This window comes from Oryzias melastigma, linkage group LG1, assembly GCF_002922805.2.
Source record: "Oryzias melastigma strain HK-1 linkage group LG1, ASM292280v2, whole genome shotgun sequence".
In the NCBI taxonomy this organism is placed as follows: domain Eukaryota; kingdom Metazoa; phylum Chordata; class Actinopteri; order Beloniformes; family Adrianichthyidae; genus Oryzias; species Oryzias melastigma.
Window position 1 is genome coordinate 16117351 of NC_050512.1, and position 20305 is coordinate 16137655.

Consider the following 20305-nt stretch of genomic DNA (forward strand, 5'->3'; position numbering starts at 1 on the left):
TGAACCTGTTGGAGCCACATAGAAAGAAACATGTATTCTTTGCCAATGTGAGTTGGAACCAATCGTTCTCCTATAAAGGTTATTGTGGCCAAAACAGAACCAATACGGCAAGATGTCGGTCCAAAAGTAGGTTGTAAAGCCAAAACCAGCAGCGCTTGCCCTACGTGTCATGACATGTGACCAAAGACAAGGCAGAAAACTTTTATTTTTTTAGTCTTTTATTTAAAATTCAGGCTGGAACAGAGTTGTATGTAGTCTGTAGACAAACATCCCAAAATCACATCTTCTGGATCACATCATAAGAGCAAAAAAATCACAACAGCACAAAAAAAATTGCATAGGACTAAAGTCTGCCAGAGAGATTAGCCTTAATTAGAATGTTTTTAAAAAATCCTTATGTGTACATGCAATATTGAGTCAATCTATAGAAAGCAGTGTCAGAGAGAATAGGAATATACTCTCCATCAAACTCATTTTGACAGGTGACCTTTGACCCTACACCATCCACCAAACTAATATGACAAGTGATGGATGGCTTAATATAAATTACAATTTATACATATCAAATTATAAATTTCACTTTTGAGCTATATATATATATATATTACAATTTTTATAAAGCCATCTGTCACTTGTCAAATTTGTTTGGTGGATGGTGTAGGGTCAAAGGTCACCTGTCAAAATGTGTTTGATGGAAAGTCTATTCCTATTCTGTCTGGTGTCCTCTGAAGACTCAAACACTCAGAACTTCATAATGCCTGCGTCGGATTAAGTTATTGCTGAATGGATCAAGTCTGGATTACTTTAACATTATGTAGGAAAGTATAAAAAATATACGTATGTGTGTATATGCAAGAACATTTTATACAATTCACGCACAACCAATATTTTTAGAGTAAAGGTTTGACTGCGGAGGGGAGTTAAAAAAAATGTTTGGGGGGGAAAAAGTTGCAGAAACATCAAGTTTTTGTAGATGCTAACGGTTACATCCGCTCACTTATACTGTCAGAATATGCAGTTTTCTGAGTATTACATTTTAATTACTTCGGTAATATGGACACAACAATTACTGAAGCTAGGATTTGATTATGTTTAGCTTTAATTACACTTTTGGGACATATACTATGTTTGTTTGCTTCTTGCCAACAAAAAATAGATGCATAAATAAATAAAACGGCAAGAAACAGGCGAGAAAATTAAGCGAAGTGACCACAGAATTGAGAAGACCAGAAGATGTATCGGTTAGAAAATATATGTGATACAGGAATACTAAATTTAAAATATAAGGGTAAAGACCTGATTATTCATCTTGATACAGGACCAACAAACAAGAAAAATCCTTAGAGAACTTTGATTTCCCCTTTTCATTCATATTTTTAACCACTTATTCTTGGGTTGTGTGTCCAAATTCCTTCACTACTCACTACCTTATATAGAGCGTCTGCCATTTTGTAGAAAATCCAGTGCCCTAGAAATTTCCCAGAATTCTCTGCAAAAAAACAATAATCAATGCTCCCCAGATTGGTGAACATAGACCACAATGCATTGCATTTCGATGATTTTCCATGTGAATAAAAAATATTTATTTTAAATATCGGTAGTCTTCGTGAAATGTTCAAATTAGGGTTTTACTTTGGGAAATATTTGCTTCTTTAGAAAAGAAAAAGAAAAAGTAGTGAGCATGGTGTCCAAATTTGAAACCCAAGGCACTAGACAGTCCCGCACCGTTTCATATTTTAGTGTTGGAGAGTAGGGAAGGAATTTGGACATAGCCAATATTTTTTAATCTTTTCCAAACTCTAACAAAGTAGTTGACTTTTTATCTATTTTTTTAAATGAGTACCAGCAAAAATTTACTTACTGATAACTAGCAATCAATTGGCTTTTTAAGCATGTTTTTGTTTCTTTTTGTGAAAGAAGCTTAAATAAAAACATTTAGTTTCTTATATATCCAAATACAAATTTTATTTATTTTTTATTTGAAGGAACAATCTCAGTTTTCGTAGATGTTTACAGACCTTGGGGTAACAAAATTGCTAATGAAGACATCTCACATGTATTTTTTGCTTAACAGTTATATTAATATGTACCAAATAAACTATTAAATAACAAAAAAATAGTAAACTTTTTATATTAAAATAAAAACACTAAACTTGAATCTGTTGATGAATTTGAACTTGTTTATGACTCATAAAACAGACTAGGGAAATAAAGGAATGTTTTATAGCTTAAAACAAAAACAATGTTGGAATAAGTCATTTCAGATAAACATTTCTGCTTCCAGAAAGAGAGAAATTGTAATTTTAATCAGTCATTTTAATGGGGATAAAGAGTTTTTTTGGATTTTGAAACACAAACTGTTGAAAAGAAGAAGAAACCATTTTAGCCGCTGAAACCTGCAGGGTGTAAAACAGATTTCTGGACCATTTTTCCTCTAGTTTAATTCCTAAACCCTCATGGGATTAAATAACTTAATTTTAGGTAGAGGCAGTCCAACAAATCCCTATATACATTTACTTTTTTAAGGTTAAGTGCCTTCCCCCAACATCCGGTTGCTTTAAAAAGTCTGTTTCTACAGCTAGCTTCCCTGTTGAAGGCAACACTGTTGAATGCGGGATTAAGACGTCAACTGCTCTGTGAGCCGCAGCTGACCAACGGGAATGAACGATTAAAGATCGTACTTTACCACTCGTCACCTCTGCCACCCCGAAACTCCCTCAGCTTTTGAAAAAGTCTGGCAGAGATTCTGAAATTCAAATGATCAAAGGAGTGTGGGGGAGGATTTTAAACCGCTATTTACACATCCGGCTCTTACGCCAAAAATATAACCAATCTATTAAATTAATTCAAAATAACGAAAAAGAAATATATTATCTCAAGATATCAACACAAAACGTTAAGATGAAAAATAGAATTTAAGGAATATATAAAAACAATAACATTTTTTGCCAAAGGAACAAAAAGAAGAATTTCCCAGAAGCCTGAAGCTACGTTCACACCGCCTCCAGCGTCCAATGAAAAGTCGATGTAAACGCCAATAAAAGTGCATTTTTGGGCTTCCACTTGCGATTACGTGTAGCTATGCACGGTTCCACAACAATTTTAAAGCTCTACTACAAAACGCGCAACAACTGAAAGATAAACCAGGTGGAATTTTGACCAATCAGAGACTCAGATTTGCTAGTGACGTATGGATGGCGTCCTTTTTAATTCAAGTAAGTGTCAAATCGACCATGTAGAGGAATTAATAACTGTGCCGGACTGAAACTATATGACATTGAGTCTTTCATAGATCGGAAAAGAGTTGTGAAAGTAAAATCCTGGAGAAACATTTGCATCGCTTCAATATTTCGCACCCTCCAGCTGTACGTTAGCAATAGTCCAGTGTGAACACATCGCATTCAAGAACGGGTATAACATCCCCATGTGAACGTAGCTTTAGTTTCTCAGCGTTGTGAAGTTTATCTGATCCCAAAAAGACTTCAGTATACTGTTCTCTTTTTTTGATGCATACGTGTTTTTTAAATTTCTGTTAAACTTCCGACCTCCATCTTTGTTGGCCCGAAAGGTTGAGAACCATTTAACTTTAAAATGTATCTGCGTTTACACATTTAGACCTTGGGATATTTAAAAAGCCTAACAATCATGCAAGAGTGGCCTTTTCTTCATCCAGCTTGCACCCACATTCACGGTTGACACTCACATGGTGGTCTATGGCTGCTAAAGTGCGTTGAGGCTCCTCTCAGACCAGGCTGAAGCCCTCGTACTGCTCCACCGCCTGAGTGAGGCGGCGACGCAGGATCTCTTTGGTCTGATAGCGGGGCATGTCCAGCAGGTTGTAGCAGGTGTGAGCGACTGGCAGGTAGTGCTCCTCCGCCGTGGTGGACTGGATAATGATCCGCAGGCTCTCCATGCCGTGGATGGGAATGCGGTCGCTGCCCGTCAGGAACACTGCGGCCCCGTGACAGAAATGTCAGAATCATAGACAGAATAGGACAGTCCGGGAGATAAAATAAACGAACACCTACATAAAAACTGCTTCTTCTTTTCCAGGGGAAACTCGTGGAAAACCTCCCAGAACAACCTCACTGTTGGGTGAGTGGCGGAGTACTCCCCTTTGTAAACAGCATTCTGAGAAAAGTAGAGACAGGAGTGTGAACTCTTTCTGGCAATTGAGAATCATACACCATGGGACGTTTGAAGGGTAACACAACAGGGCAGTTGGAGGCTGACTTCACTTTAAGCCCAGTGTGGTTTGGATCTGTGATTGACAGTGAAGTTAGCTTGAGGTAAAGTGTCTTTAATATGGAGAGTAATACAGAGTTGATACCGTTTCTCCACAAAACATTGTGTGGAGGTTGAGGATTTTTCTCCTCCACCTTCTCCTGAGGCAAATGATGGGAAGTGGGGGCATGGTCCACACCGCAGCGTGTCTCAGTGGTAAAATGATGCTAGCATCATAAGCTAATAAAGGCTAACGTTCATTGTAAATCCATCACCAGGACGTAGTTCACTGCCAATTGTACTCAACTTCTGTTGTCTAACTTCCAAGTCCACTGGAAATTTGTGCAATCCAGTAGATCTTTGACAACTGAAGGCAATACACCCACGAGCGGTGCTAAAGCGAACACGATAAGGACCAACGTTTCAGAATCAAAGATGGGCGGGGCTTTTATACTGGAGCTGCAGATGTGAAACTTCTGAAATGATATGGGACTTACACCAGTTGACCAATCACAAAATTCAACTGTAATACCTGATTTCGACCTGTAGGGTCGGTTTTAGGACAGTTTTAGACGATGATTTCAGGAAGTTCATTTTAAATGGTCAAAAGTGTGGCAACAGACATCACTTTTAAAGCCTTGTTTATAGAGATCAACATACAAAAAAAGTTGATATAGTGTTTGGTTACTCTTTAAATTTGTTTTGTACAATGAAATTTATTAGGAACTGTAGCCAATGAATAAACACATTCAAGATCCGCTCCGATCAAAACTGTGTTTTTGGTGTTTTAAACTTGATCTTGCTGCATTTTTCTGATGATGGAGGAAATATATAAAGAAAATTAAGCTTAAAATTGCATTTCTGAAAATCTGTTACTTCAGATCATTGTAAATCAGGAGCAGACAAAAAAAAATCAGTTTGAAAAAGTTTGTAGGTGTGATGTAGAAGCTAGATTTAAGTACCTCTAAATCCCTATCTGTCTTTGTTTCTCTCATCCAAATGGACCTCTAGCTCAAAACTGAACGGCTGGATAACTCTTTTTGTTGTACCGGTAATGTTAGTTTGGGCTTGTGAGGGGCTGTAAGCTAGTGGGAGAGCATGTCAACAGAGGGGTGATGGGAAGTGGGGGCAGACTAGCTCCGCACCAAAAGTCCCATCCACAAGTCAAAAGACAAATTGCTAATAAACTCCTGCCGCTCTGCAGAAACTTTGTCCTAGAAAATTATTATCTTTTTAATTTTAGCAAAAAAAAGGCATAAATGTAAAATAAAATGCTTTTACAATAGGTCAAAAGATTACCAGAGTGGGACTTTTAGGATGATGAGATACATGGCTGAAAAATTTCTGGTCAAATAAAATGGAAAAAAAATGAACTTATTGTAAAGTTCCCTTAAATTTAAACTTGCAACACCAATCTGGAATAGATTCCTCTTTCTTTTCTACCACTCCAGTGGAGATCATCTCTCAGGACTATGTTGTAAAAAAAACAGCACCATAGTTCACCAAAATCAGCAAAACCTCAAATTCAAATGGGATTTCTGGGAAAGATTTGACCTTTTCCATCTCCTCCCAGTTGTAGTTGTTGTTGCCGACCACCATGGCCATGAGCTCGGACGGCTGGAAGAGCGACAGGATCTCCCCTCCGCACACCTTCAGGAAACCAGACGAGAAGGCCGAGTACTGTTCATCCACAGAGTCTGAGAAGACGTACCGCAGGTAAGAGTCCACAAACTCCTTCCTGGATGGAACAGAAACACACAAAAGCTCAGTAAATGCTAAACACATCAACTCTGCACACCAGCTGCATCCTCAGAGTCAGCTAACAATCTGCATCCACATTGTTAACATTCGCTTCCTCCCTCATTGTGTCCGTCATGTCTCCCCCTCCCTTCATTTACGAGCACCGAAATGTTTCCTGCAGGCTCGACAGTTCATGGAAAGCCTCCCAAAGTGGGATGACCGCAGTTTGATTCTCTCCAGAAGATGTTGGACCAGATTAAACCCATAATCTGCTCAGATCCTGCAGTGAAAGCACCACTTTCACTGCTGCTGATCTGCACCATTAAAACACCTTAAAAGATTAAACCCATTGTGTCGGCTTGATTCTGTCTAGCTGAAGACTGTGACACAAGTAGGTTTCACGTGCTTATACTGGAAGACTGATATTTGTTCATCAATTGAAGTCAGCCACACATTTGCTATGTGGCTAACAATTTGTAAAAATAGGCTGACGGCTTTAGCCTGTGCCCCCCTTGTTTTTTTTCTTTTGTGCCAAATCTACGCACTGAAGCATTAAAATTAAATTCCAAACTGCAGCTTCCTCTGCTGAGACTAAATTACAGAGTGAAGCTGAAGGAGCTGGTCTCTATGGAGACCACTGAAGTCATTTGAAATGAACTGGAGGAAGAAGCATCAAGCTGCTAATGCTTTCCTATTATTTTTTTATTTCATTTTCATAACTTCAATAATGTCTGTGTATTTTTGCACTTCCTCACATCTGAGCTGCTGCTTTCTTAACTAAAATGCACATTTTAAAGAGAGTTTTTATCTTAATGTGCTTTTCTGATTAATGTAAATGTTTAAAAATAACAACATCCAGGCATACAGGATTACTGACTATAATTGCTAGTGGCTGTAAGTAGATATTTGGTTCTAAAGAGCAATTTTAGGCTTAATAATCAGAATTAAATTTGATTTCAATCTCTATAAACCACTGAAAATGACATTAAAAATAAAATTACTTGGAAAAAATATTTGTGTTAAAAACTACCAAAAGAAGTAAGAAAGTGTTTAATGAAGCAAATAAAATAAAAAATCCTTTAGACTGACACAAACCATCTCAGGTAAAACTCTAAACACACCCAATCCTGCAGTAAATGCAGCAGCTGGATGTTCGATTGCATTTACTAAATGAAAAATTAATAAATAAAAAATTTCTGAAGTGCACCTGAATCTAATAATTTATTTCACTTCCTTTTCTGAAAGCTACATAGTAAATACGATGAATATTTATGTTCTAAAACAATTACTTTTGGATTTGTTACTCACATAAAGTAATAAAAATAAAATAAATCAATTTTGTAAGGAAAAAAACACCAACAGTGCCTATTTATTGTGGAAAAAAAAAAATGTGACTCATATTTCAAAATAAAAGTCAATACCCGAAATGCTTTTTCTTTTTCACAATATAGCTGTGTCTAAAAGACTCAAAAATAAAATGACAACTCAATCCTCCAAACTGCCTTTTCTTCTTCTTCTTCTTCTTTAGCACCACTCAATTTTTAACTTAATTAAAATTATAAAGAAAACGGCATTTGACATTTATTTTTCAAAAACTTCTCTAGTAAATTTGTACCAAATTCAATTAGACATATCAAATTTGACCATTAACATGGATCAACGGTAATATTCGTTTTTTATTTTCACAATATAACTGCATTACTATGCAAACAAATGTGACTTATATTTCAAAAGAAAAGTAAATACTGAGAATGCTTTTTCAAAAAAGAAAAAGCAAGTCGGTCGCAGAATTTAGCTGTCATTTTATTTTTGAGTCAACTGATGAAGCCATACAGTGAAAATGAAAAAGCATTCCCAGTGTTGACTTTGATTTTTAAAATATGAGTCACAAATGCCTCCATAACTTATATGCCTCCAGTGACAAATTAAAATGGTGGAAAAAATGCAAAATATCATTAAAATAATCATTAAACAGTAATTTTTTTAAAAAGATAGTTTAAAATGGTAATACAAACAATAGACTTTAAATAAAAAAGTAAAAATTTAGAACAAAAATCTTAGATTTGGTCAAAGACTAAAAAAAGGTTTTAAGATGCGTTTAAAAACTGAAAGCATTGTATAAATGAGCCCAATCTAGGTAATGTAAACTAAAAAAAATAGATAAAGCGGGAATCTTTTTTTGAGACCCTAAAATTGACAAATAAGGTGAAATGTTCACTGCTGCTTCACAACACTTTATTTTTGAGGAGAAGTTGGAAAAAATAAATAAAAAAGCCCAGTTGCTGCACTCCCCATCTGTTCAGCAGCCAGCATGTTAAGGCCGCCCACCCCACAGCTCTGACGAGGATAAAAAAAACCAGGGCAAAGATGCCAACAGAGGCCGAGGCCGTTACAGTTCTTTTTAGGACGAGAAACACCATGTCAATGCAGACTGAAGACTTTGCTTTAACCAATAAGAAAGAAGTGGTCACAGTAAGCCCGAGTTCCAGCTGCCAAACCTGTTGGTATTGTCCACAGCGATGCTCTCTCCTCCAGGGACCAGCTCTTTGACCTCCGTCATCCCATAGTTCTCCCTGGTGATCTGAGACGTAAACACAACCAGTCAAACTCTAAAAATAAAACATCAGTTCACACAAACACAGATATTTATAGTCAACGTTTCCCCTAGTGGGCAAATCAGAAGATTTCAGGCAGTTAAAAATAAACCAATTAAAAAATACAATAGTTTAGCTTAAAAAAAAAAAAAACTGTGTAAAAATGTGTTCTGAGTTGATTAGTTTCTAAAAATCAATCTAATGAAGGTTCATTGATTCATAAGAGTAAGCAAACAGAGAAAATTCAGCAGATACGTACAGCAAAGTTGAGAAGGAATGTCCCCTCCACATCTCTCCCTTCATAATCTAAAAGCTGCTGTAAACTTCTGCAAAACAAGGACAGGATTAGTGAAGAGTAATTCTCTTTAAGCATTATTCTTTCATTAAAATCTACACAAAGTATATTCATGCTTAGGCATCAGCGGTTGCCGTTTCAGTTTCTTGGTAATAGTTAAACCTCTGGAAGAGAGCTGATCTTGCTTTTATATGGAGCCACATTTGTAACAAACGAGTCATTTTCATGAAAAAATAGATGATCTGTAAAGATCTGCAGCTTTTACCACCAAAGTATGCAACTTAAAAATGGCAAAAATCTATATTATTTAAATAAAATCATCTCGAAAAAGAAAAGTCAGTGTTTATGATACTCAAAGATAATTTAATTTAGGTTCACAACAACAAAAAATGGTGACAACAGTGTAAAAAGCTGTGCTCCACCTGGCTTCTGTGGGTGAGAGCTCTTTGAAGTCCTCCAGTGAGGGGGAGACATCCAGCAGCTTTTTGTAAAGAGCCAGAGGAAAGTGCAGGTCCACCACAGTGGAGTTATAGATGGCAAGACCACAGATGATCCCGATCAGGTGGAACCAGTTCTGCTCTACAAAACACTACAGAAACACAAGAGTCCTCGGTTTTACTTTTGCTCTTAGGATTATAACAAGTGTCTTCTCTGATATTTAAAAGAGCATTAATGTTACATGAAGCATCACTAGATGTATAATGATCTGAGTTTAAGGCTGAGTCTGAATTCCATTACTATTCCCAGATCCCTAAAAGATTACAAAGTCTGGGCTGGGAAGTATCCTAGAGTTTAATCCAATTAGGACACATTATATTCCTTAAAAAAAAACAGCAAATATAACGTAATCTATTTGCCAAAATAAACACTATAAACATGAACATTTTACAAAAACAATTTGTGAATTGCTTAATGATGAAAACTTGGATTATTTATTAAAGTAATACATTTTTCCATATGACAAATCATTCAAACGTGGTCTATATTTGCCAATCGAGTCAGCATTGAAGTCTAGTTTATCGCAGAGACTTCTGGGAAATTTTCCATGGCTCTGGATTAAAAAAAAAAAAGTTGATTCGGCGACCCCAAAAAAAGGAGAACACCCTATATATAGAGATTAAGTAGCGAGTAGTGAGGGAATTCAAAGTTTATGCTCCAGATTTGAAGGCTTCAGCATTGAATCCATCAATTGTTGTAGCAAAAGTACATTTACGGAACGATAAAACAATATTGGAGACACATAATTAAAACTGGCTGCACGGTGGCGCAAGTGGTTAGCGCTCTCGCCTCACAGCGAGAAGGCCCCGGTTCGAATCCCGGCTGGGACCTTTCTGTGTGGAGTTTGCATGTTCTCCCCGTGCATGCGTGGGTTTTCACCGGGGACTCCGGCTTCCTCCCACCGTCCAAAAACATGCTTCATAGGTTAATTGGTGACTCTAAATTGTCCCTAGGTGTGAATGTGAGAGTGCATGTGTGTGTGATTGAGGCCCTGAGACAGACTGGCGACCTGTCCAGGGTGTACCCCGCCTTCGCCCGTCAGTAGCCGGGTTAGGCTCCGGCACCCCCGCGACCCCGAAAGGGAAGAAGCGGTCTGGAAGATGAATGAATGAATGAATAATTAAAACTTAAGATAGTAGAGTTAATTAACAATTTGTGTTTTGTAAAATTTTACCAAATTTAACAGTTAAAGAAAAAAAATACACAAAAAAGTGAATCTTAATAAAGTAAATTCCTATTTTGTCTTGTAAGAAAGATATGCTTATCAAAAGAAGTTTTTCAATAGAAAAATTATCTTAGTTTGAGAAAGTATGTGTTAGCGACAAGAATTTTTGTTCTAAATTAATTTTGTCATCTTAAGAACATTTTTCTTACCTTATTTGCAGATTTTTTCTCTATTCAAAGAAAATCTAGCAATGAGGAAATCATTTTTTTTAATTATTATTGAATTAACTAGGTTTGTTTTTCCAGTATTAAAAAGAAACCTAAAAAGGATTAAAAATGATAAAGTCCATTACAGTTTCTCTTCACAGGTCACTAAGTTCAGGGTCGTGCTTTCTTCTGCTGCAGTGTGTTTTGTAAACCCGAAAGTTCCAACTGGCAGATAATATAACTTTGTGTATCTTCCTGGAACAACACATGCAGGTCCAACTACCACCCGCATGTCATGGAGACCCATGTAAAGATTACCAACAGCAGCAGCAGCGTATCCTGAAATACTCACATAAACACAAAGGTGTCAAATCACATTTAGTTTTTTGTTATTTTGACATTACTATAGCAAAACATTGCTAAAAAAAACATTGCAAAAATTGCAATATAGTATCAGATTTAGGTCAGATTTGCCCTTTTTTATTTTAATTGTCCATTTAGAAATGTAAGCTTCATGCTACAGGAAAAAAAGAGGAAATTCCTCTTATTTGCTAACATTTCTTCTCTTCTACAGTAGGAGAAAGTTAAGAGCAACAACTCTCCAAACAATCAATATAGTCTAAAAATGATAAAGACACTAAAAAAACTGTTTCTTCCATTAACTATAAAAGTTGATAAAACATCTGCTTCAGATGAAATTGCTGTACATAGTGCTTTAATTCAAGGCTGACAGGTTACACATCTACAAATGTATATGACTGTAAAGACTAATTTAAGAAAAACATTTTAAAGAGGCTTTTAGATGTAATTATTTGGAATCTGTTGTATAAATCCAATTTGTTTTAAAATGTGTACATTAGAAACCTTTAATTTTATTTTTATTTTTTTAACTTTATAAGCAGGAATTACATTTTCCTGGATCAAACTCCACCATTTCTTCAAAAACTGCAGTCCTTTTTTTTCCCAAATCCTTCATTGTAAATCTGTGCACTTGATGAGTCACTGCAATAAAACACAAGAGCCGGAGGATGTGGTGCAGTTGCCATGGCAGCAAGCATCTCCGACTGCATGTCAACTTACTTTGTCTGAGAACCACAACAGATTGGAGTCTTTGTAGTGGGTGAACATCCCATAGACAGGATCCATGAGTTCCTTTAGGAGCAGCAGGAAGAACTCTTTCGTCAACCCACCTGCGTCCACAGCCTCCTCGCCGTCAAAGATCACCTGAAGGGAAGATGCAATTGAGGCTAAACCCAGAAGGGTTTCTATTTTCCTTAAATGCAGGGACTTGAAACCGTTTTACTCACTTTGAGTGGTTTCTTGAGGTCCACATCAGAGTAGACGGTTAGCTCTCGAAGCGTGTCGCTTACTAAATGATTCCTGCGCACATGCAGCACCAGGTATGGGTTCCTTGCAAGGTGGGGTTCCAGTGTGAGCAGCATGAAAACATTGTGCAGGTTTGCACCGCTTACTGCCATCTGGACGTTCAATGACAGGAAAAAAAAGCAAAACAAAGGTTTTTTTTTTTAAATGAGAACTGTGAGGCAAAGTGAATGGTGAGGATTGACGGAAACTGTACCTGCATTTGCAGTTCAGCATCTGTTTGCAGCATTGTCGTCTTGGCTTGGGCATTCAGTATGAACGGGAAGGCACAAAGGTTCACTGGGGGAAGGTTACTCTGCAGGGGAAAAATACACTCAGACTTACAATAAAACTGCAAAAATCAAGGTTGTTTAATCGTGCTTTTGTTACTGATAAAGGATTTTACCTGTGAAGGAGATGAGCCCACTTTCTAGAAACAACAGGTAAAAAAATAAATGAGTGTTTCACACAAAAAAGTGTCAAAAGTTATGTGTTGTTATGTAATATTCCAAAATGGAGTCCAAAATATCACCATATTGACCTCATGTCTTAATTCTGAATGTAAATGAAGATTTTTCTACTAAGAATTTGCTGAAAGGATTTGGAGTAACAATAGTAACAACTAGGTGGATTGCTCTTAAAAAATGGATTATTGCTTATGCTAAGATTAGAAATCCAGAAAGCTTAAAGAATTGAAGTCAGAAAATGTTAGAAGCTACAAATTCCTGTAGTAATATCTCACTTTTTAGGTTCGATTTCAGGCACAATGCAGCATTTTTTCTGGGACTTTTTAAAAATTCCCTTTAGCATTATGAAGCTTTTGCCAAACTATGAAGGCAAAACATGTCACAGCATTTAAAAGTCATCTTCCCAAAATGAAAAACATTTTTCAAATAATACTTCTTGAAATCCAACTATTAAATTAATGCAGAAGAATAGTTCTAAATTAAATGGAGAGTGGAGAACGAAAGCCAAACAAACCCCAAGAGAAAACGCTGCGATCCTTCATACTCACAATCTGGGCTTTACTCAGAAACCATTTGAGGTAGTCTTCCTGGATATCCACCAGGGTGGTGATGTCAGGGATATAAAAGTGGTTGTATTCTACATGATGGGCCTTTAAATTCACCTGGTGGCGAGAGGAAACATCTTAAAAGTCTATTCTGCTGCAGTCCAGCACAAACCGACGTTCAGGATACCTTGTGGAGCTTCTCCAGCAGTCTCAACGTGGCCATGAAGTAGTTCTCGTAGAACATGGGTGCAGGGATGCTCTTGCCTCCCGTGAGCATGTACACAACTATGCTCTTGTACATGTCAACCATTCTGGTGAAGACGCCGACATCCACAACACACCACCAGTTATCTACACAAACCAAATGGGATTTAGAATTACTGGGAAAAAAATATTATTTACATTTTGTTTATTTTTTCATTTCAGTTTCATGTATCAGAATAATATATATATATATATATATGTGTGTGTTTTTTAAAGCTACATCTCAAAAATAAAAAAGGAAAATAACAAATTCAACATAATTTTTAAGTTAAGAATAGAATAGAATAGAATAGAAAATAACATCTTTCCCTCTATAGGATTTAGGAAAAATAATCAAATCAAGGTGAAGATTGAATGGATTTGATCCTTTCTAATCCTTATAGACATTTTTCTAACCTGGCATTTAGGGAGGAGGAAGACAGAGATCAACAAAAAGGCTAAAATGTTGTTATTAAGATAATATTTTAGGGTTTTAAATGCCCACTTCTATTTTAAAAAAATTGATTTTTGGTGTTTTTAATATGTTCTTGTGACATATATAAACAAAATTAAGCCTAAAATTGCACTTCTGAGTTTTTCTTTATTCAAATGTTTAAAAAAAGTTGTTTAAATACGTTTGTTATGTAGAAAATACGCTGGTCAGACCACACACTTCCTGCTCCACCTTATTCTAATGCATCCACTCAGTTATTCAATCTAGGTGGCACCTGGTTCAAGAGTCCCGCCCACAACTCAAAGTTTTCATGCAAAAAGTATGTCCTAGAAAACATAGGTGTCTAGATTTTGGGGGAAAAAAACAGCATAATCATAATTAAAAGATCTTGGGGTACGCTTTTACAATAGATCAAAAGATAATCAGAGTGGGACTTAAAAACATTCTCAATCATGCTCTGTGCTGAAAGTTTGGGCTGGTTTTACGGCACTTAGAAAACCATAAACAGTGTTTTGCTCAGTGGAATTTAAGACTGTGATTAAACTCAACAAATACATGTAAATAGCTTTGGGTTGTGTAAAAAAAATATAAAAAAAAAACAAGAAAAAAGAACTGTGTAACAACAGTTAAAAATGTGAAGATTGTTTGATTTAGTTTGATCTTTGTTACATTTGGTCTTGTTCTAAGTTGGCCTCGTCAGTCACACCAGTTTCAGGTTTTTCATGATCCACAGCTGTCTTACGTTAAGTTAATTACCCTCAGTCTACTTAAGTGTCAGGCTGTCAGGGCATCTACTCTGCAACCTTTTTGTTGCTCCCATGGACTTTTCTCCCACTTGCCTGGTCTCCTGCATTTTGGGCCCTCCACCACCACTTCCTGACAAATAAAGGAAGCCGTCTGCAAAGGTCACAGTTTCAAACCAAGAAAATCTACAAAAACCTCCTTTAAAGTGGTGGACAGGGCTGCAAGCAGCGATCATTTCTAATCACTGCTAGAGGTGGTGGTGCTACACGTTGCAACTAAATCATGAGGTGTAACTTATTTTTCACACACTGCTTTACATTAAGGCTAGTTTTTTATTCAACTTTTTTATGACTTTGTTGGACCGTAGTGAAGTTGTTGCCTCATTTTTTTGTATTTTCTTCCTTCATTGGACCAATTTTCTTTTCCATTTGTGCAACAATCGGAGCCTGAAAATCTCCTAAAGTGTCAAATCATGTGCAAAGCATCAAGGGCGACTTTAGAGCTGTATGGTGCTTCTTTGCTTTTAATTTAAAGTGAAAATCTTGCTGGTATATGAACTCTAGACACAGTAAAAACTAAACCTCTCACTTGCCAGACTTTTCTGCTTAAGATACGTTTTTGGTAATTCTAAATCCATCATTTTAGTACTTGTAGAGTAGAATTTCATGAATGCATGGTACCCAATACTTTGCTGGGGTTGGCATCTAGCCTGAGAATGGCTATTGCCAGTGGAATAGTGAGGCGTATGTAGTTCTTGGAGTCCTGCAGGGCTGGGTACTCGGACAGGATGAGATATATCCTCATGGCCTCCACATCAGGTGGGGAACGCGGCAGCTGAGGGATCAGCAGACTTTCAAAGCTTGTGGTCGCCTAAACATGACGGAGAGGAGAATATTACCTTCAAAAAATCCCAATAATAATAACACATTTTAAAAAATGGACATATTCAGAGTCAATATTTATATATTATGTTTTGGCTCAGATTATTACTCATTAATCCACATTCTCTGTCAGTCACTGGACCAAAAATTGTAAAGAGAGTAACTAATAGCAATGTATGAGATCATAAAACATTGAATGTACTGATATTGTTCAAAAACATTTGTTAGTAGTTAATTTAAACATAATTTGGTAGAAATGTTAAAGCCAATAAAACTTAATTTTTAAGAGAATAAAGAGTGCAGAATATTGGTCAAAAAAGGCATAATTTTTATTAAATAATAGCTGAATGGGATTGGATTAATTCTCTATTGTATGAAACATTGCAGGCGGATTGATGTGGATCCCTGAGATCTTAAATCACACAGACACTGTAAGCACATTTACACATACACTTCAACCTTTTACTGTGGTAAAAAAAGAAAATATCTACTGTTGTAGATTGTTATTTGTTTTGATAGTTTTAGACTTCCTGCTTCAAAAAAGCAAAGCAATCACATAAAGGAATAATTTACGTCCAGCACCGAGAGCTGTAAGCAGAGAGTATTAGATTTATGGGATGTTTTAAAAACAAACGGGATCCATCTTGCTGCTTGAGGGAAAATCGGAATCAGGACATGCTGGGAGAGGCTTCATGAGGTCTGGATTGTGGGTTCACTTCAACCCACTGATTACAATCCATGTAAAGTTGACCTACACAGTTTCCTAAAGAGAGTCTGCACAGTGCGATCTGCGGCAGATCTTGATGTATGTTCAAAATAAGATTAATTCCATATGACATGGATGCCGCTTTCAGACAATGGACATGAAGGAATTTCTGTAATAATAAAAAGATTGAGCCTGAATTGAAAAGTGAATTGCAAATTGAAAAATGCATTTTCAAATTGCATTGTCAATTGAATAATACATAATACTTTCAATTATGACCTAAAAAAAGCTTCCATAGAAGAATTCAACCGATATAGTGATTTGAAGTGATATAAGGAGTTTAGTTGACTTGTTAGCATGAGCTTTATGTTATGATTATCTGAATCATTGTTCTTCATAAGTTGGGCTAATTTACTAGAATCCTCCAGTTTCATGAAATTAAAAGAGTTTCATGAGTATCATTTTCCTCATAGGTAAAAATCAACAATGAGAGACAAAATGAGGGGAATAAAATCTAGAAAATCACATTGTCTGATTTTTAAAGAATTTATTTGCAAATTAAGGTGGAAAATAAGTATTTGGTAACCTACAAACAATCGAGATTTCTGGCTCTCACAGACCTGTAACCACTTCTTCCTCCACTTGTAACCTGGATTTGTGGTACCTGTTTAAACCCGTAATTTATATAAAATACACCTGTCCACAAAATTAAACAGTAACACTCCAAACTACACTATGGCCAAGACCAAAGAGCTGTCTAAGGACACCAGAAATAACATTTTTGAGTATTGAGATTAATTTTTGTTATTGACTAAATACTTCTTTTTCCACCAAATTCATAAATAAATTCTTTAAATATCAGACAATGGAATTTCCTGGATTTTTATTTTGTCTCTCATAGTTGAGGTATGATGAAAATTCCAGTCCTTTCTGATCTTTTAAGTGGGAGAACTTGGAGAATTGGTGGCTGACTAAATACGTTTTGCCCCGCTGTATATAAATAATATTGAATCAACTGTCAGACATATTTACATGTTTCAGATGTGACTGCATTAGACATACCTGCTCCTGGACTCCAGCGAAAGCTGGTTTGCTTAGCGTTTCAAACAGCATTCTGACAGAGTTGAGATCGATGCCGGAGATCTTTGGGTTGGTTTTAAAGTGAGCATCATCACTGAGAAAAGGAAAAATAATGTGAAAGATTATTCTTTTTAAGAGCATGTTTTAAAGGTCAGAAATGAAACCAAAGAAGCAGTTCATGAATGTTTAGACAACAGAATGAAAAGTACTTTACTTGATGTTTTAAGGCTAAACACACAGTGACAGAAAAGGTTTTCAAGGAGAAATCTTCTGGGTAAGAGGTTAACTGTTATCAACTTAAAAAAATGAGTTTAGATGACTCTTTAAAAACTTTTCTGCTATGGAGCCATTGTGAATGAATGAATGAACAGTCTTCACAGATAATCTCCTCTGTTCCAGAGCAGATTTTCTTTTTATTGTTAGCACTAAACCAAAGCTAAATGACTCCACAACATGACAAATGCGATTGACAGTGTCAGCATTGAGAGTGAAGCTTTTCTCACAGTTGAGGTTTTATTTAACCACAACAGAAAGGAGTCTGATATCATCCAGCAGGGACTGTGTCCCAAACAAAACACTAATGCAGAGCGGGAGTGGACGCCGCTGCCATGACCCTGAGCGGCGAGCCTCAACACTGTTTTAGATAAAAGAACAATGCCGGTTATAAAAGGCATCATAATATCCTCTTTTTAAAAAAAAACTAAAACCAAACTGATGATGTTCAAGTTTATCATATTTTTAGTAGCTTATTTTCATTTTTTTCTGAATAACTTTAAACAAGGAGGATTCTGTTGCTCAAAAAATGACCTTTTAGATGGAAAAAAATAAGAAAAAAATGCTTTTTACTGCAATAAGTCTTCAATAGGAACAGTTAACTTTTCAAAAAAATATTCCTGATAATTTAGAGATATACACACTATTTTCTAAACGCTTTAATCAGGAAAATTTAGATTAATATAAACATTTAGATCTGAAAATATTTTAGATATAAAAATCAATAGATTTGAAACATTACCGCAATAAGAAAAGCAAATTTAGCAAGAATTTATAGCAATCTGGTGAAATATTTTACATTTTCAACATTAAATAAACTTATATCCATCTTCTATTCCTCCTGTGTTTTGTCACAGGGGCTGCTAGAGCCTATCCCAGCTAAAACAGGGAAAAGGTGGGATACACCCAGATCACCAGTCCACACAATTTAAAGTCCTCAGACAGCCTGTGCAGCATGTTTTGGGGCTGTGGGAGGAAACCAAAGTGCTTGAAAAAAGAGAACATTCAAACTCCACACAGAAAGACAAGAATCAGCTGGGATTTGAACCAGGACCATATCGACCATGCTAACCACTTCACCATCTTTACTCAACTTTTACCAATTAATATAATGTTATGTTGTTTTTCAATAAATTATATATATTAAATCAACTGGGAAATTTAAAAAATGTGGTCAAGACAATACATTTACTAAAACAACTTCTGGTATCAAATCAGTGGCAGAGAAACGCCTGAATTAATGAATAATATTTGTTTCATGACCATGAAAGAGTGGATAGCTAATTAAGAGTTTTTTTGCATCTTATTTATAAAGATTACACATAACAGGCCCCCTGACGTCACCTGATTTGTTAGCTGTTGTTGTGACCCGATCCTTCCTCGCTCTGTCAGGAGACAGCTTAATTAAGTCTGTTAGGACTCTGAGGTGTTTTGCATTTAGTGCTCCAAACAAATGGACATACTTCACATCCTTTGGTCTCTGGTTTCCCAGGCCAAGTCCATATTTCTTCTTTCATGTACAGTCCACAGGTTTATGGAGCGGCGTAGGCTCGGGCTACAAATAATTCCCCATGCTTGCAGAACGCCTGGTGTCTTTACGTATCTGCGGGGATCCGTTTTCTGCTCCGTGGACACCCACAACTCATGATAAGTATCTGCTGATGGGTCGGCTTTTAAAAGCTACTACCTAAACACGAGTTCAAATAAATCTGCAGTTTGTAGCATCGGTTTTGCTGCATAAGATTTTATGGAAGAATGTGTTATGAATTATTGGGACATCCATTGTGCCAAAATCAATCCACAAATTAGTTAATAAGTTGAGAAAAACTACTTTTAATCCATTTAAATCCAGGATGCCCCCCTCTTTTTTCTCGCTGTGGATCTTTCGATAATCTGCTGTTTTCCTCAACCATAAATGTACATCTGAGAGCTGCAGTTCCTAGATGTCTGTTTTTGTTTGTGAATCTTTTTCTGTCCTCCCTGACCTCTGCCAGTCACAGCAAATGGTCGCCCTCACCAAGTCTGTCTCTATCCATCCATTAAAAAAGGAGTCTTGCCCTCCACAGTTGCTCATTCACATGCTTTTTTATGTAATCCATTGGTCAAATGCAGCTTAAAAAATACACGTCTGGCTGTATTTTACTCATTTAAGCCTTAAGGTATTGTAAAAATTAAGAGTTTTGATTTTACTTAGTTTTCCATCTTTGCATCATTTAATATTTGTGAGAAATTAAAAAAAAAGATTCCTGTTTAAAGGCAGGTAAATTACATGCCAATTATGTTGCTATAGTTTATTTTCAGTTTTCTTTTCCCATTTACAAACATTTTTGTGATGTTGTGGATTTTTTTTGCAACCCTAAAACCTCTTAGTTTCAGCCTTTTAAATGTAACTTTTTTATTACAACATTGTAATTTGCTTTAATTATTTATTTTTGAGATAGAAATTTTGTGCCATCTTTTTAGAGGAACTCCAGCTTCTTTTTTGCTAAATATTAAATAATAATTCCACAAGAAACCTGGAAATGATTGAAAAAAAGTTGTAAATTTAGTCATTTTTTCACAGCAAAAAGTCACATACGTTGAGATTCCTACTGTTTTATGATTTATGACAAAGGCTAATACTGCAGTGACAAAATAAAAAATATAGAAATCCAAAATCAAAGCCAAATATCACTGAAAAATTTGTAAAAACCAGACAAACTTCCACTTCCAAAGATATATTCCAATGTGTATCACAATTATGTGTCATAATTCTCACTTGTTTTAAACCAAAAATTTCAAAAGCAACATTGTTTTTTTACTTTATGTTAAATAATGTTATGTTAAAT

General features: G+C 36.1%; 1 protein-coding gene across 1 annotated transcript in view; it reads right to left on the reverse strand.

Moving 5' to 3' along the window:
* Positions 1 to 200: 200 nt before the first annotated feature.
* The window catches only part of herc3 (HECT and RLD domain containing E3 ubiquitin protein ligase 3), a 30453-nt gene continuing 10348 nt past the window's right edge, over positions 201 to 20305 (reverse strand). The window contains exons 12-25 of the mRNA XM_024259366.1: positions 17187 to 17298; positions 15218 to 15407; positions 13284 to 13447; positions 13100 to 13213; positions 12491 to 12514; positions 12302 to 12400; positions 12030 to 12200; positions 11803 to 11946; positions 9276 to 9442; positions 8818 to 8884; positions 8463 to 8545; positions 5779 to 5962; positions 4029 to 4131; positions 201 to 3951 (exon numbers count right to left, since the gene is read on the reverse strand). Coding sequence (XP_024115134.1) covers positions 3743 to 3951; positions 4029 to 4131; positions 5779 to 5962; positions 8463 to 8545; positions 8818 to 8884; positions 9276 to 9442; positions 11803 to 11946; positions 12030 to 12200; positions 12302 to 12400; positions 12491 to 12514; positions 13100 to 13213; positions 13284 to 13447; positions 15218 to 15407; positions 17187 to 17298 — 1831 coding nt within the window. The 3' untranslated portion in view covers positions 201 to 3742. The remainder of the gene's footprint in view (positions 3952 to 4028; positions 4132 to 5778; positions 5963 to 8462; positions 8546 to 8817; positions 8885 to 9275; positions 9443 to 11802; positions 11947 to 12029; positions 12201 to 12301; positions 12401 to 12490; positions 12515 to 13099; positions 13214 to 13283; positions 13448 to 15217; positions 15408 to 17186; positions 17299 to 20305) is intronic.